At 34.9% G+C, this 20,000-nt stretch overlaps 1 protein-coding gene across 1 annotated transcript in view; it reads right to left on the reverse strand.

The window, feature by feature from the left end:
• Positions 1-20,000, reverse strand: part of LOC110512788 (E3 ubiquitin-protein ligase HECW2) — an 83,958-nt gene that overhangs the window by 31,103 nt on the left and 32,855 nt on the right. Inside the window, exons 3-6 of the mRNA XM_036982120.1 lie at positions 14,863-14,970; positions 14,069-14,163; positions 885-960; positions 310-479 (exon numbers count right to left, since the gene is read on the reverse strand). Of these exons, the coding sequence (XP_036838015.1) occupies positions 310-479; positions 885-960; positions 14,069-14,163; positions 14,863-14,970 (449 nt within the window). The remainder of the gene's footprint in view (positions 1-309; positions 480-884; positions 961-14,068; positions 14,164-14,862; positions 14,971-20,000) is intronic.

Raw genomic sequence — 20,000 nt, forward strand, 5'->3', positions numbered from 1 at the left:
GCTCTAGCGTTTGTGCCTGGATGTGTGTGTGTGTGTGTGTGTGTGTGTGTGTGTGTGTGTGTGCTCTAGCGTTTGTACCTGGATGTGTGTGTGTGTGTGTGTGTGTGTGTGTGTGTGTGTGTGTGTGTGTGTGTGTGTGTGTGTGTGTGTTTGCGCTCTAGCGTTTGTGCCTGGATGTGTGTGTGTGTGTGTGTGTGTGCTCTAGCGTTTGTGCCTGGATGTGTGTGTGTGTGTGTGTGTGTGTGTGTGTGTGTGTGTGTGTGTTTGCGCTCTAGAGTTTGTGTGTGTGTGTGTGTGTGTGTATATCACCTCTCCGGGCCAGACAGGGTTGGTGGTGTTAGATATGATGGCGGAGCGGCGCTCCTGTCCGTGGTGTGTGAAGGTGGGGAAGCCACTCCTCTTCCCAGGGTGGATGGACATCTTCAGGTAGGGGTCAGGGTTAAAGAACATCCCCTTCTTCAGACCCAACGCACGGATATCTATAGAGAAAGACACATACCATGTATACTGGAAATATACTGCAAATATACTGGAAATATACTGGAAATATATCAAGCTCATGAGTATCTACACAGATACACATATTATAGATGTGGAGTTATACCACACTCACACACAGAATAATGAAATAATACATTTATTTTAAACACATTAGGATCTCTACAGAGAGACTCAGAGAAATCTCTACTTCATAATGTATACCAGGTGTCGGTAGACAACTCTGGTCCAGGAGTGGCTGTACACCAGGTGTCGGTAGACAACTCTGGTCCAGGAGTGACTGACAGGAGGTCACGTGCAGTAACACATCTCAACCACAGGGAGGCAGTGCAGATCACACCAGACCAGTGTAGATTGAGAAAAGCTGCCAATCAACAATAACTGACCTGATAAAGTGAAGCTGACGAGTTTCCGACAGTTCTCTGTCACTGATTGGCCCTCAGCTTGACCCTCGGCTCTAACCTGGCAAGGAAACAACCAATGGGAGATGAGCTGTGACGGGAACTCAACCATTGAGAGATGTTAGTATAGGACAGTATAATACCACAGACATGAGACTTATGGTTAAGGGCCAACAAGACTGGAAAATATACCATCAACACAGAGCAGTACAGTACAGTGTAACACTGAGATATATCAATATCCTGTTTAACACTGAGATATATCAATATCCTGTTTAACACTGAGATATATCAATATCCAGTTCAACACTGAGATATATCAATATCCAGTTCAACACTGAGATATATCAATATCCAGTTCAACACTGAGATATATCAATATCCAGTTCAACACTGAGATATATCAATATCCAGTTCAACACTGAGATATATCAATATCCAGTGTAACACTGAGATATATCAATATCCAGTTTAACACTGAGATATATCAATATCCAGTTCAACACTGAGATATATCAATATCCTATTCAACACTGAGATATATCAATATCCTGTTCAACACTGAGATATATCAATATCCAGTTCAACACTGAGATATATCAATATCCAGTTCAACACTGAGATATATCAATATCCAGTTCAACACTGAGATATATCAATATCCAGTTCAACACTGAGATATATCAATATCCAGTTCCACACAGGGATATATCAATATCCTGTTTAACACTGAGATATATCAATATCCAGTTCAACACTGAGATATATCAATATCCAGTTCAACACTGAGATATATCAATATCCAGTTCAACACTGAGATATATCAATATCCAGTTCAACACTGAGATATATCAATATCCAGTTCAACACTGAGATATATCAATATCCAGTTCAACACTGAGATATATCAATATCCAGTTCAACACTGAGATATATCAATATCCAGTTCAACACTGAGATATATCAATATCCAGTTCAACACTGAGATATATCAATATCCAGTTCAACACTGAGATATATCAATATCCAGTTCAACACTGAGATATATCAATATCCAGTTCAACACTGAGATATATCAATATCCAGTTCAACACTGAGATATATCAATATCCAGTTCAACACTGAGATATATCAATATCCAGTTCAACACTGAGATATATCAATATCCAGTTCAACACTGAGATATATCAATATCCAGTTCAACACTGAGATATATCAATATCCAGTTCAACACTGAGCTATATCAATATCCAGTTCAACACTGAGATATATCAATATCCAGTTCAACACTGAGATATATCAATATCCAGTTCAACACTGAGATATATCAATATCCAGTTCAACACTGAGATATATCAATATCTAGTTCAACACTGAGATATATCAATATCCAGTTCAACACTGAGATATATCAATATCCAGTTCAACACTGAGATATATCAATATCCAGTTCAACACTGAGATATATCAATATCCAGTTCAACACTGAGATATATCAATATCCAGTTCAACACTGAGATATATCAATATCCTGTTTAACACAGATATATCAATATCCAGTTCAACACTGAGATATATCAATATCCAGTTCCACACAGAGCAGTACAGCACAGTGTAACACTGAGATATTTTGGAGAGTGCTACTGTATATAGGAGGGTCAGAGAGAGAGAGAGAGATCAAGTGGACTGGACGTCTGGTAATCTGTCGGATCCTGTCATAAAACCAACATGGCTGCCTGCCAGACGCTCCCTCCGATTGGAAGATTAACGCTCTGAATTTCATATCAAATTAATTTGTGCCAGCTGGTATTAGTGAACTCAGGAAGTGATAGGGATGGAGGGAGGGAAGGAGAAGGAGAGGGGGAGGTTTGGAGGGAGGGAGAGGGGGAGGTTTGGAGGGAGAGAGAGGGGGAGCTTTGGAGGGAGGGAGAGAGAGGGGGAAGTTTGGAGGGAGGGAGAGAGAGGGGGAGGGATGGTGGGATGGAGGGAGAGGGGGGTAGAGGAGAAAGAGAGCAGGGAGGGGGAGAGAGGAGTGGAGAGAGAGATGGAGGGGGTGGAGAGAGAGAAAACACCATTGTAAATACAACCTATATTTATGTTTATTTATTTTCCCTTCTGTACCATATACATCATTACAACACTGTATAAAGACATAGTATGACATTTGAAATGTCTATTCTGTTGTTAATTTGCATTGTTACTTCACTTTTGTTTATTATCTATTTAACTTGCTTTGGCAATGTAAACATTTGTTTCCCATGCCAATAAAGCCCCTTAAATTGAATTGATGGGGGGAGAGAGGGAGGGAGGTACGGTGGAGGGAGAGAGAGAGGTTAGAGAGAGCAAGAGAGAGGGGCGGGGATAGATGGGTGGAGAGAGGGAGGGGGAGGGAGGGAGGGAGAGAGACAAAGAGATGGAGGAGGAGATATCTAATATAGTCCAACTGACATATTCAGATTAATATCTAATATAGTCCAACTGACATATTCAGATTAATATCTAATATAGTCCAACTATTCAGATTGATATCTAATATAGTCCAACTGACATATTCAGATTGATATCTAATATAGTCCAACTATTCAGATTGATATCTAATATAGTCCAACTATTCAGATTGATATCTAATATAGTCCAACTGCCATATTCAGATTGATATCTAATATAGTCCAACTATTCAGATTGATATCTAATATAGTCCAACTGACATATTCAGATTAATATCTAATATAGTCCAACTGACATATTCAGATTGATATCTAATATAGTCCAACTGCCATATTCAGATTGATATCTAATATAGTCCAACTATTCAGATTGATATCTAATATAGTCCAACTATTCAGATTGATATCTAATATAGTCCAACTATTCAGATTGATATCTAATATAGTCCAACTGCCATATTCAGATTAATATCTAATATAGTCCAACTGACATATTCAGATTAATATCTAATATAGTCCAACTATTCAGATTGATATCTAATATAGTCCAACTGACATATTCAGATTGATATCTAATATAGTCCAACTATTCAGATTGATATCTAATATAGTCCAACTATTCAGATTGATATCTAATATAGTCCAACTGACATATTCAGATTGATATCTAATATAGTCCAACTGACATATTCAGATTGATATCTAATATAGTCCAACTGACATATTCAGATTGATATCTAATATAGTCCAACTATTCAGATTGATATCTAATATAGTCCAACTATTCAGATTAATATCTAATATAGTCCAACTGCCATATTCAGATTGATATCTAATATAGTCCAACTGACATATTCAGATTGATATCTAATATAGTCCAACTATTCAGATTAATATCTAATATAGTCCAACTATTCAGATTAATATCTAATATAGTCCAACTGACATATTCAGATTGATATCTAATATAGTCCAACTGCCATATTCAGATTGATATCTAATATAGTCCAACTGACATATTCAGATTGATATCTAATATAGTCCAACTGACATATTCAGATTGATATCTAATATAGTCCAACTGACATATTCAGATTAATATCTAATATAGTCCAACTATTCAGATTGATATCTAATATAGTCCAACTGACATATTCAGATTAATATCTAATATAGTCCAACTATTCAGATTGATATCTAATATAGTCCAACTGACATATTCAGATTAATATCTAATATAGTCCAACTATTCAGATTGATATCTAATATAGTCCAACTGACATATTCAGATTAATATCTAATATAGTCCAACTATTCAGATTGATATCTAATATAGTCCAACTGCCATATTCAGATTGATATCTAATATAGCCCAACTGCCATATTCAGATTGATATCTAATATAGTCCAACTGACATATTCAGATTGATATCTAATATAGTCCAACTATTCAGATTGATATCTAATATAGTCCAACTATTCAGATTGATATCTAATATAGTCCAACTGCCATATTCAGATTGATATCTAATATAGTCCAACTGACATATTCAGATTGATATCTAATATAGTCCAACTGACATATTCAGATTGATATCTAATATAGTCCAACTGCCATATTCAGATTGATATCTAATATAGTCCAACTGACATATTCAGATTAATATCTAATATAGTCCAACTATTCAGATTGATATCTAATATAGTCCAACTGACATATTCAGATTGATATCTAATATAGTCCAACTGACATATTCAGATTGATATCTAATATAGTCCAACTGACATATTCAGATTGATATCTAATATAGTCCAACTGACATATTCAGATTAATATCTAATATAGTCCAACTGACATATTCAGATTGATATCTAATATAGTCCAACTGACATATTCAGATTAATATCTAATATAGTCCAACTGACATATTCAGATTGATATCTAATATAGTCCAACTGACATATTCAGATTAATATCTAATATAGTCCAACTGACATATTCAGATTGATATCTAATATAGTCCAACTGACATATTCAGATTGATATCTAATATAGTCCAACTGACATATTCAGATTAATATCTAATATAGTCCAACTATTCAGATTGATATCTAATATAGTCCAACTGCCATATTCAGATTGATATCTAATATAGTCCAACTGCCATATTCAGATTGATATCTAATATAGTCCAACTGACATATTCAGATTGATATCTAATATAGTCCAACTATTCAGATTGATATCTAATATAGTCCAACTGCCATATTCAGATTGATATCTAATATAGTCCAACTGCCATATTCAGATTGATATCTAATATAGTCCAACTGACATATTCAGATTGATATCTAATATAGTCCAACTGACATATTCAGATTGATATCTAATATAGTCCAACTATTCAGATTGATATCTAATATAGTCCAACTGACATATTCAGATTGATATCTAATATAGTCCAACTGCCATATTCAGATTGATATCTAATATAGTCCAACTGACATATTCAGATTGATATCTAATATAGTCCAACTGACATATTCAGATTGATATCTAATATAGTCCAACTGCCATATTCAGATTAATATTTAATATAGTCCAACTATTCAGATTAATATCTAATATAGTCCAACTATTCAGATTAATATCTAATATAGTCCAACTGCCATATTCAGATTGATATCTAATATAGTCCAACTATTCAGATTGATATCTAATATAGTCCAACTGACATATTCAGATTGATATCTAATATAGTCCAACTATTCAGATTGATATCTAATATAGTCCAACTGACATATTCAGATTGATATCTAATATAGTCCAACTATTCAGATTGATATCTAATATAGTCCAACTATTCAGATTGATATCTAATATAGTCCAACTATTCAGATTAATATCTAATATAGTCCAACTATTCAGATTAATATCTAATATAGTCCAACTGCCATATTCAGATTGATATCTAATATAGTCCAACTATTCAGATTGATATCTAATATAGTCCAACTGACATATTCAGATTGATATCTAATATAGTCCAACTATTCAGATTGATATCTAATATAGTCCAACTATTCAGATTAATATCTAATATAGTCCAACTGCCATATTCAGATTGATATCTAATATAGTCCAACTATTCAGATTGATATCTAATATAGTCCAACTATTCAGATTAATATCTAATATAGTCCAACTATTCAGATTGATATCTAATATAGTCCAACTGCCATATTCAGATTGATATCTAATATAGTCCAACTATTCAGATTAATATTTAATATAGTCCAACTATTCAGATTAATATCTAATATAGTCCAACTATTCAGATTAATATCTAATATAGTCCAACTGCCATATTCAGATTGATATCTAATATAGTCCAACTATTCAGATTGATATCTAATATAGTCCAACTATTCAGATTAATATCTAATATAGTCCAACTATTCAGATTGATATCTAATATAGTCCAACTGCCATATTCAGATTGATATCTAATATAGTCCAACTATTCAGATTGATATCTAATATAGTCCAACTGCCATATTCAGATTGATATCTAATATAGTCCAACTATTCAGATTGATATCTAATATAGTCCAACTGACATATTCAGATTGATATCTAATATAGTCCAACTGACATATTCAGATTAATATCTAATATAGTCCAACTATTCAGATTGATATCTAATATAGTCCAACTGACATATTCAGATTGATATCTAATATAGTCCAACTATTCAGATTAATATCTAATATAGTCCAACTATTCAGATTGATATCTAATATAGTCCAACTATTCAGATTAATATCTAATATAGTCCAACTATTCAGATTAATATCTAATATAGTCCAACTATTCAGATTAATATCTAATATAGTCCAACTATTCAGATTAATATCTAATATAGTCCAACTATTCAGATTAATATCTAATATAGTCCAACTATTCAGATTGATATCTAATATAGTCCAACTATTCAGATTGATATCTAATATAGTCCAACTGACATATTCAGATTGATATCTAATATAGTCCAACTATTCAGATTGATATCTAATATAGCCCAACTGACATATTCAGATTAATATCTAATATAGTCCAACTATTCAGATTGATATCTAATATAGTCCAACTATTCAGATTAATATCTAATATAGTCCAACTGACATATTCAGATTGATATCTAATATAGTCCAACTGACATATTCAGATTAATATCTAATATAGTCCAACTATTCAGATTGATATCTAATATAGTCCAACTGCCATATTCAGATTGATATCTAATATAGTCCAACTATTCAGATTAATATCTAATATAGTCCAACTATTCAGATTGATATCTAATATAGTCCAACTATTCAGATTAATATCTAATATAGTCCAACTATTCAGATTGATATCTAATATAGTCCAACTGACATATTCAGATTGATATCTAATATAGTCCAACTATTCAGATTGATATCTAATATAGTCCAACTATTCAGATTAATATCTAATATAGTCCAACTATTCAGATTGATATCTAATATAGCCCAACTGACATATTCAGATTAATATCTAATATAGTCCAACTATTCAGATTGATATCTAATATAGTCCAACTATTCAGATTAATATCTAATATAGTCCAACTGACATATTCAGATTGATATCTAATATAGTCCAACTGACATATTCAGATTGATATCTAATATAGTCCAACTGACATATTCAGATTAATATCTAATATAGTCCAACTGACATATTCAGATTGATATCTAATATAGTCCAACTGACATATTCAGATTGATATCTAATATAGTCCAACTGACATATTCAGATTAATATCTAATATAGTCCAACTATTCAGATTGATATCTAATATAGTCCAACTGACATATTCAGATTGATATCTAATATAGTCCAACTGACATATTCAGATTGATATCTAATATAGTCCAACTGACATATTCAGATTGATATCTAATATAGTCCAACTGACATATTCAGATTAATATCTAATATAGTCCAACTGACATATTCAGATTAATATCTAATATAGTCCAACTATTCAGATTGATATCTAATATAGTCCAACTGACATATTCAGATTAATATCTAATATAGTCCAACTATTCAGATTGATATCTAATATAGTCCAACTGACATATTCAGATTAATATCTAATATAGTCCAACTATTCAGATTGATATCTAATATAGTCCAACTGCCATATTCAGATTGATATCTAATATAGCCCAACTGCCATATTCAGATTGATATCTAATATAGTCCAACTGACATATTCAGATTGATATCTAATATAGTCCAACTATTCAGATTGATATCTAATATAGTCCAACTGACATATTCAGATTGATATCTAATATAGTCCAACTATTCAGATTGATATCTAATATAGTCCAACTGACATATTCAGATTGATATCTAATATAGTCCAACTGACATATTCAGATTGATATCTAATATAGTCCAACTGACATATTCAGATTAATATCTAATATAGTCCAACTGACATATTCAGATTGATATCTAATATAGTCCAACTGACATATTCAGATTAATATCTAATATAGTCCAACTGACATATTCAGATTGATATCTAACATAGTCCAACTGACATATTCAGATTAATATCTAATATAGTCCAACTGACATATTCAGATTGATATCTAATATAGTCCAACTGACATATTCAGATTGATATCTAATATAGTCCAACTATTCAGATTGATATCTAATATAGTCCAACTATTCAGATTGATATCTAATATAGTCCAACTGACATATTCAGATTGATATCTAATATAGTCCAACTGACATATTCAGATTGATATCTAATATAGTCCAACTGACATATTCAGATTAATATCTAATATAGTCCAACTATTCAGATTGATATCTAATATAGTCCAACTGCCATATTCAGATTGATATCTAATATAGTCCAACTGCCATATTCAGATTGATATCTAATATAGTCCAACTGACATATTCAGATTGATATCTAATATAGTCCAACTATTCAGATTGATATCTAATATAGTCCAACTGCCATATTCAGATTGATATCTAATATAGTCCAACTGCCATATTCAGATTGATATCTAATATAGTCCAACTGACATATTCAGATTGATATCTAATATAGTCCAACTGACATATTCAGATTGATATCTAATATAGTCCAACTATTCAGATTGATATCTAATATAGTCCAACTGCCATATTCAGATTGATATCTAATATAGTCCAACTGACATATTCAGATTGATATCTAATATAGTCCAACTGACATATTCAGATTGATATCTAATATAGTCCAACTGCCATATTCAGATTAATATTTAATATAGTCCAACTATTCAGATTAATATCTAATATAGTCCAACTATTCAGATTAATATCTAATATAGTCCAACTGCCATATTCAGATTGATATCTAATATAGTCCAACTATTCAGATTGATATCTAATATAGTCCAACTGACATATTCAGATTGATATCTAATATAGTCCAACTATTCAGATTGATATCTAATATAGTCCAACTATTCAGATTAATATCTAATATAGTCCAACTGCCATATTCAGATTGATATCTAATATAGTCCAACTATTCAGATTGATATCTAATATAGTCCAACTGACATATTCAGATTGATATCTAATATAGTCCAACTATTCAGATTGATATCTAATATAGTCCAACTATTCAGATTGATATCTAATATAGTCCAACTGACATATTCAGATTGATATCTAATATAGTCCAACTATTCAGATTGATATCTAATATAGTCCAACTATTCAGATTGATATCTAATATAGTCCAACTGACATATTCAGATTGATATCTAATATAGTCCAACTATTCAGATTGATATCTAATATAGTCCAACTATTCAGATTGATATCTAATATAGTCCAACTGACATATTCAGATTGATATCTAATATAGTCCAACTATTCAGATTGATATCTAATATAGTCCAACTATTCAGATTGATATCTAATATAGTCCAACTGACATATTCAGATTGATATCTAATATAGTCCAACTGACATATTCAGATTAATATCTAATATAGTCCAACTATTCAGATTGATATCTAATATAGTCCAACTGACATATTCAGATTGATATCTAATATAGTCCAACTGACATATTCAGATTGATATCTAATATAGTCCAACTGCCATATTCAGATTAATATCTAATATAGTCCAACTGACATATTCAGATTGATATCTAATATAGCCCAACTGACATATTCAGATTGATATCTAATATAGTCCAACTGCCATATTCAGATTGATATCTAATATAGTCCAACTGCCATATTCAGATTAATATCTAATATAGTCCAACTATTCAGATTGATATCTAATATAGTCCAACTATTCAGATTGATATCTAATATAGTCCAACTGCCATATTCAGATTAATATCTAATATAGTCCAACTATTCAGATTGATATCTAATATAGTCCAACTATTCAGATTGATATCTAATATAGTCCAACTATTCAGATTGATATCTAATATAGTCCAACTGACATATTCAGATTGATATCTAATATAGTCCAACTATTCAGATTGATATCTAATATAGTCCAACTATTCAGATTAATATCTAATATAGTCCAACTGCCATATTCAGATTAATATCTAATATAGTCCAACTATTCAGATTGATATCTAATATAGTCCAACTGCCATATTCAGATTGATATCTAATATAGCCCAACTGACATATTCAGATTAATATCTAATATAGTCCAACTGACATATTCAGATTGATATCTAATATAGTCCAACTGCCATATTCAGATTGATATCTAATATAGTCCAACTATTCAGATTGATATCTAATATAGTCCAACTATTCAGATTGATATCTAATATAGTCCAACTGACATATTCAGATTGATATCTAATATAGTCCAACTATTCAGATTGATATCTAATATAGTCCAACTATTCAGATTAATATCTAATATAGTCCAACTATTCAGATTGATATCTAATATAGCCCAACTGACATATTCAGATTAATATCTAATATAGTCCAACTATTCAGATTGATATCTAATATAGTCCAACTATTCAGATTAATATCTAATATAGTCCAACTGACATATTCAGATTGATATCTAATATAGTCCAACTGACATATTCAGATTGATATCTAATATAGTCCAACTGACATATTCAGATTAATATCTAATATAGTCCAACTATTCAGATTGATATCTAATATAGTCCAACTGACATATTCAGATTGATATCTAATATAGTCCAACTATTCAGATTGATATCTAATATAGTCCAACTGACATATTCAGATTAATATCTAATATAGTCCAACTGACATATTCAGATTGATATCTAATATAGTCCAACTGACATATTCAGATTAATATCTAATATAGTCCAACTATTCAGATTCATATCTAATATAGTCCAACTATTCAGATTAATATCTAATATAGTCCAACTATTCAGATTGATATCTAATATAGTCCAACTGACATATTCAGATTGATATCTAATATAGTCCAACTATTCAGATTAATATCTAATATAGTCCAACTATTCAGATTGATATCTAATATAGTCCAACTGCCATATTCAGATTGATATCTAATATAGTCCAACTATTCAGATTAATATCTAATATAGTCCAACTATTCAGATTGATATCTAATATAGTCCAACTATTCAGATTGATATCTAATATAGTCCAACTGACATATTCAGATTGATATCTAATATAGTCCAACTGACATATTCAGATTGATATCTAATATAGTCCAACTGCCATATTCAGATTGATATCTAATATAGTCCAACTATTCAGATTGATATCTAATATAGTCCAACTATTCAGATTGATATCTAATATAGTCCAACTGACATATTCAGATTGATATCTAATATAGTCCAACTGCCATATTCAGATTGATATCTAATATAGTCCAACTATTCAGATTGATATCTAATATAGTCCAACTGACATATTCAGATTGATATCTAATATAGTCCAACTATTCAGATTGATATCTAATATAGTCCAACTGACATATTCAGATTGATATCTAATATAGTCCAACTATTCAGATTGATATCTAATATAGTCCAACTATTCAGATTGATATCTAATATAGTCCAACTGACATATTCAGATTGATATCTAATATAGTCCAACTATTCAGATTGATATCTAATATAGTCCAACTGACATATTCAGATTGATATCTAATATAGTCCAACTATTCAGATTGATATCTAATATAGTCCAACTATTCAGATTGATATCTAATATAGTCCAACTGACATATTCAGATTGATATCTAATATAGTCCAACTATTCAGATTGATATCTAATATAGTCCAACTATTCAGATTGATATCTAATATAGTCCAACTATTCAGATTGATATCTAATATAGTCCAACTGACATATTCAGATTAATATCTAATATAGTCCAACTATTCAGATTGATATCTAATATAGTCCAACTGCCATATTCAGATTGATATCTAATATAGTCCAACTATTCAGATTGATATCTAATATAGTCCAACTATTCAGATTGATATCTAATATAGTCCAACTATTCAGATTGATATCTAATATAGTCCAACTATTCAGATTGATATCTAATATAGCCCAACTGACATATTCAGATTAATATCTAATATAGTCCAACTGCCATATTCAGATTGATATCTAATATAGTCCAACTGACATATTCAGATTGATATCTAATATAGTCCAACTATTCAGATTGATATCTAATATAGTCCAACTATTCAGATTGATATCTAATATAGTCCAACTGCCATATTCAGATTGATATCTAATATAGTCCAACTGACATATTCAGATTAATATCTAATATAGTCCAACTATTCAGATTGATATCTAATATAGTCCAACTATTCAGATTGATATCTAATATAGTCCAACTGACATATTCAGATTGATATCTAATATAGTCCAACTATTCAGATTGATATCTAATATAGCCCAACTGACATATTCAGATTAATATCTAATATAGTCCAACTATTCAGATTGATATCTAATATAGTCCAACTGACATATTCAGATTGATATCTAATATAGTCCAACTGCCATATTCAGATTGATATCTAATATAGTCCAACTGACATATTCAGATTGATATCTAATATAGTCCAACTGACATATTCAGATTGATATCTAATATAGTCCAACTGACATATTCAGATTGATATCTAATATAGCCCAACTGACATATTCAGATTAATATCTAATATAGTCCAACTATTCAGATTAATATCTAATATAGTCCAACTATTCAGATTGATATCTAATATAGTCCAACTGACATATTCAGATTGATATCTAATATAGTCCAACTGACACGTTCAGCTGATAACACACACACACACACACACACACACACACACACACACACACACACACACACACACACACACACACACACACACACACACACACACACACACACACACACACCCACCCACCCACCCACCCACCCACCCACCCACCCACCCACCCACACCTCTCTCTCTAAACAACCAGATAAGCTAGCCTAAGATGCAGCTACACCATCTGGCATACAGTTACTTGGTCCATAAGCACTCCTTCATAAACATACACAGACAGACACACAGAACTCACAGGAAGTCCTGGGTTGTTGACGGTGATGCAGGGGGTTGTTGCTCTCAGGCCACCACTCACTCCATGATAGTACTTAAAGCAGATCTTAGTCTCAGCTGAGGAAGGATCACACACACAGAAGAGTTCTATTGTTCTAATCATCCTGAACACACACACACAGAAGAGTTCTATTGTTCTAATCATCCTGAACACACACACACAGAAGAGTTCTATTGTTCTAATCATCCTGAACACACACACACAGAAGAGTTCTATTGTTCTAATCATCCTGAACACACACACACAGAAGAGTTCTATTGTTCTAATCATCCTGAACACACACACACAGAAGAGTTATATTGTTCTAATCATCCTGAACACACACACAGAATACTTATATTGTTCTAATCATCCTGAACACACACACATAATACTTCTATTGTTCTAATCATCCTGAACACACACACACAGAAGAGTTATATTGTTCTAATCATCCTGAACACACACACACAGAATACTTATATTGTTCTAATCATCCTGAACACACACACACAGAAGAGTTCTATTGTTCTAATCATCCTGAACACACACACACACAGAAGAGTTATATTGTTCTAATCATCCTGAACACACACACACAGAATAGTTCTATTGTTCTAATCATCCTGAACACACACACATAATACTTCTATTGTTCTAATCATCCTGAACACACACACAGAAGACTTCTATTGTTCTAATCATCCTGAACACACAAACAGTCCTTCATAAACACACACACACAAACACGCATGACACACACACACTATACTCACGCTCCATGAAGTAAGGTCCAGGCTCCAGCCTCCAGACGATCTGTCCTCTCTGGGTGCCGTTCACCCCGCGGTTCTTAGAGTCCCACACGTTGGCAGGACAGGTCTCGTCTGAGGAGGGGACACACAGTCACATCACTGATATAGGCTGTAACCGTGCTGACTTAGGCCGTAACACAACTGACAGCCCCATACATTGGCAGGACACGTCTCATCAGACGTAACACAACTGACACGTGGTATTTATAAATGTTTTATTTTTTATTTGACCTTTATTTAGCAACTAGGCAAGTCGGTTAAGAAACAATTCATATTTAGAATGACGGACTACCCCGGCCAAACCCAGACGACGCTGGGCCTATTGTGCACCGCCCTATGGGACTCCCAATCACAGCCGGATGTGATACAACCTTGATTCGAACCCGGGACTGTAGTGACGCCCCTTGCACTGAGATGCAGTGCTACTCAGGAGCCCAACAGTACTAATGACAGGCAGAAACCAAGCTGAAACAGGACTGACACACACCATGACACAACTGGCAGGCCGTAATGTACTGCTGTAACCTAGTGTAACAGTAGCTGATGCTGTAACCGAGTGTAACAGTAGCTGATGCTGTAACCGAGTGTAACAGTAGCTGATGCTGTAACCTAGTGTAACAGTAGCTGATGCTGTAACCTAGTGTAACAGTAGCTGATGCTGTAACCTAGTGTAACAGTAGCTGATGCTGTAACCTAGTGTAACAGTAGCTGATGCTGTAACCTAGTGTAACAGTAGCTGATGCTGTAACCTAGTGTAACAGTAGCTGATGCTGTAACCTAGTGTAACAGTAGCTGATGCTGTAACCTAGTGTAACAGTAGCTGATGCTGTAACCTAGTGTAACAGTAGCTGATGCTGTAACCTAGTGTAACAGTAGCTGATGCTGTAACCTAGTGTAACAGTAGCTGATGCTGTAACCTAGTGTAACAGTAGCTGATGCTGTAACCTAGTGTAACAGTAGCTGATGCTGTAACCTAGTGTAACAGTAGCTGATGCTGTAACCTAGTGTAACAGTAGCTGATGCTGTAACCTAGTGTAACAGTAGCTGATGCTGTAACCTAGTGTAACAGTAGCTGATGCTATAACCTAGTGTAACAGTAGCTGATGCTGTAACCTAGTGTAACAGTATCTGATGCTGTAACCTAGTGTAACAGTAGCTGATGCTGTAACCTAGTGTAACAGTATCTGATGCTGTAACCTAGTGTAACAGTAGCTGATGCTGTAACCTAGTGTAACAGTAGCTGATGCTGTAACCTAGTGTAACAGTAGCTGATGCTGTAACCTAGTGTAACAGTAGCTGATGCTGTAACCTAGTCAAGCAGTAGCTGATGCTGTAACCTAGTGTAACAGTAGCTGATGCTGTAACCTAGTGTAACAGTAGCTGATGCTGTAACCTAGTGTAACAGTAGCTGATGCTGTAACCTAGTGTAACAGTAGCTGATGCTGTAACCTAGTGTAACAGTAGCTGATGCTGTAACCTAGTGTAACAGTAGCTGATGCTGTAACCTAGTGTAACAGTAGCTGATGCTGTAACCTAGTGTAACAGTAGCTGATGCTGTAACCTAGTGTAACAGTAGCTGATGCTGTAACCTAGTGTAACAGTAGCTGATGCTGTAACCTAGTGTAACAGTAGCTGATGCTGTAACCTAGTGTAACAGTAGCTGATGCTGTAACCTAGTGTAACAGTAGCTGATGCTGTAACCTAGTGTAACAGTAGCTGATGCTGTAACCTAGTGTAACAGTAGCTGATGCTGTAACCTAGTGTAACAGTAGCTGATGCTGTAACCTAGTGTAACAGTAGCTGATGCTGTAACCTAGTGTAACAGTAGCTGATGCTGTAACCTAGTGTAACAGTAGCTGATGCTGTAACCTAGTGTAACAGTAGCTGATGCTGTAACCTAGTGTAACAGTAGCTGATGCTGTAACCTAGTGTAACAGTAGCTGATGCTGTAACCTAGTGTAACAGTAGCTGATGCTGTAACCTAGTGTAACAGTAGCTGATGCTGTAACCTAGTGTAACAGTAGCTGATGCTGTAACCTAGTGTAACAGTAGCTGACGCTGTAACCGAGTGTAACAGTAGCTGATGCTGTAACCTAGTGTAACAGTAGCTGACGCTGTAACCTAGTGTAACAGTAGCTGATGCTGTAACCTAGTGTAACAGTAGCTGACGCTGTAACCGAGTGTAACAGTAGCTGATGCTGTAACCGAGTGTAACAGTAGCTGACGCTGTAACCTAGTGTAACAGTAGCTGACGCTGTAACCGAGTGTAACAGTAGCTGACGCTGTAACCTAGTGTAACAGTAGCTGACGCTGTAACCTAGTGTAACAGTAGCTGACGCTGTAACCTAGTGTAACAGTAGCTGATGCTGTAACCTAGTGTAACAGTAGCTGATGCTGTAACCTAGTGTAACAGTAGCTGATGCTGTAACCTAGTGTAACAGTAGCTGATGCTGTAACCTAGTGTAACAGTAGCTGACGCTGTAACCGAGTGTAACAGTAGCTGATGCTGTAACCTAGTGTAACAGTAGCTGACGCTGTAACCTAGTGTAACAGTAGCTGATGCTGTAACCTAGTGTAACAGTAGCTGACGCTGTAACCGAGTGTAACAGTAGCTGATGCTGTAACCTAGTGTAACAGTAGCTGATGCTGTAACCTAGTGTAACAGTCGCTGATGCTGTAACCTAGTGTAACAGTAGCTGATGCTGTAACCTAGTGTAACAGTAGCTGATGCTGTAACCGAGTGTAACAGTAGCTGATGCTGTAACCTAGTGTAACAGTAGCTGACGCTGTAACCTAGTGTAACAGTAGCTGATGCTGTAACCTAGTGTAGCAGTAGCTGACGCTGTAACCTAGTGTAGCAGTAGCTGATGCTGTAACCTAGTGTAACAGTAGCTGATGCTGTAACCTAGTGTAACAGTAGCTGATGCTGTAACCTAGTGTAGCAGTAGCTGATGCTGTAACCTAGTGTAACAGTAGCTGATGCTGTAACCTAGTGTAACAGTAGCTGACGCTGTAACCTAGTGTAACAGTAGCTGATGCTGTAACCTAGTGTAACAGTAGCTGACGCTGTAACCTAGTGTAACAGTAGCTGATGCTGTAACCTAGTGTAACAGTAGCTGATGCTGTAACCTAGTGTAACAGTAGCTGATGCTGTAACCTAGTGTAACAGTAGCTGATGCTGTAACCTAGTGTAACAGTAGCTGATGCTGTAACCTAGTGTAACAGTAGCTGATGCTGTAACCTAGTGTAACAGTAGCTGATGCTGTAACCTAGTGTAACAGTAGCTGATGCTGTAACCTAGTGTAACAGTAGCTGATGCTGTAACCGAGTGTAACAGTAGCTGATGCTGTAACCTAGTGTAACAGTAGCTGATGCTGTAACCTAGTGTAACAGTAGCTGATGCTGTAACCTAGTGTAACAGTAGCTGATGCTGTAACCTAGTGTAACAGTAGCTGATGCTGTAACCTAGTGTAACAGTAGCTGATGCTGTAACCTAGTGTAACAGTAGCTGATGCTGTAACCTAGTGTAGCAGTAGCTGATGCTGTAACCTAGTGTAACAGTAGCTGATGCTGTAACCTAGTGTAACAGTAGCTGATGCTGTAACCTAGTGTAGCAGTAGCTGATGCTGTAACCTAGTGTAACAGTAGCTGATGCTGTAACCTAGTGTAACAGTAGCTGATGCTGTAACCTAGTGTAACAGTAGCTGACGCTGTAACCGAGTGTAACAGTAGCTGATGCTGTAACCTAGTGTAACAGTAGCTGATGCTGTAACCTAGTGTAACAGTAGCTGATGCTGTAACCTAGTGTAACAGTAGCTGATGCTGTAACCTAGTGTAACAGTAGCTGATGCTGTAACCTAGTGTAACAGTAGCTGATGCTGTAACCTAGTCAAGCAGTAGCTGATGCTGTAACCTAGTGTAACAGTAGCTGACGCTGTAACCTAGTGTAACAGTAGCTGATGCTGTAACCTAGTGTAACAGTAGCTGATGCTGTAACCTAGTGTAACAGTAGCTGATGCTGTAACCTAGTGTAACAGTAGCTGATGCTGTAACCTAGTGTAACAGTAGCTGATGCTGTAACCTAGTGTAACAGTAGCTGATGCTGTAACCTAGTGTAACAGTAGCTGATGCTGTAACCTAGTGTAACAGTAGCTGATGCTGTAACCTAGTGTAGCAGTAGCTGATGCTGTAACCTAGTGTAACAGTAGCTGATGCTGTAACCTAGTGTAACAGTAGCTGATGCTGTAACCTAGTGTAGCAGTAGCTGATGCTGTAACCTAGTGTAACAGTAGCTGATGCTGTAACCTAGTGTAACAGTAGCTGATGCTGTAACCTAGTGTAACAGTAGCTGACGCTGTAACCGAGTGTAACAGTAGCTGATGCTGTAACCTAGTGTAACAGTAGCTGATGCTGTAACCTAGTGTAACAGTAGCTGATGCTGTAACCTAGTGTAACAGTAGCTGATGCTGTAACCTAGTGTAACAGTAGCTGATGCTGTAACCTAGTGTAACAGTAGCTGATGCTGTAACCTAGTCAAGCAGTAGCTGATGCTGTAACCTAGTGTAACAGTAGCTGATGCTGTAACCTAGTGTAACAGTAGCTGATGCTGTAACCTAGTGTAACAGTAGCTGATGCTGTAACCTAGTGTAACAGTAGCTGATGCTGTAACCTAGTGTAACAGTAGCTGATGCTGTAACCTAGTGTAACAGTAGCTGATGCTGTAACCTAGTGTAACAGTAGCTGATGCTGTAACCTAGTGTAGCAGTAGCTGATGCTGTAACCTAGTGTAACAGTAGCTGATGCTGTAACCTAGTGTAACAGTAGCTGATGCTGTAACCTAGTGTAACAGTAGCTGATGCTGTAACCTAGTGTAACAGTAGCTGACGCTGTAACCGAGTGTAACAGTAGCTGATGCTGTAACCTAGTGTAACAGTAGCTGATGCTGTAACCTAGTGTAACAGTAGCTGATGCTGTAACCTAGTGTAACAGTAGCTGATGCTGTAACCTAGTGTAACAGTAGCTGATGCTGTAACCTAGTCAAGCAGTAGCTGCTACAGACACTATGGTCACTTTCCTGTTGTCCTTGAGCTGTGTAGGATGAC

This window comes from Oncorhynchus mykiss, chromosome 7, assembly GCF_013265735.2.
Source record: "Oncorhynchus mykiss isolate Arlee chromosome 7, USDA_OmykA_1.1, whole genome shotgun sequence".
Taxonomy (NCBI): Eukaryota; Metazoa; Chordata; class Actinopteri; order Salmoniformes; family Salmonidae; genus Oncorhynchus; species Oncorhynchus mykiss.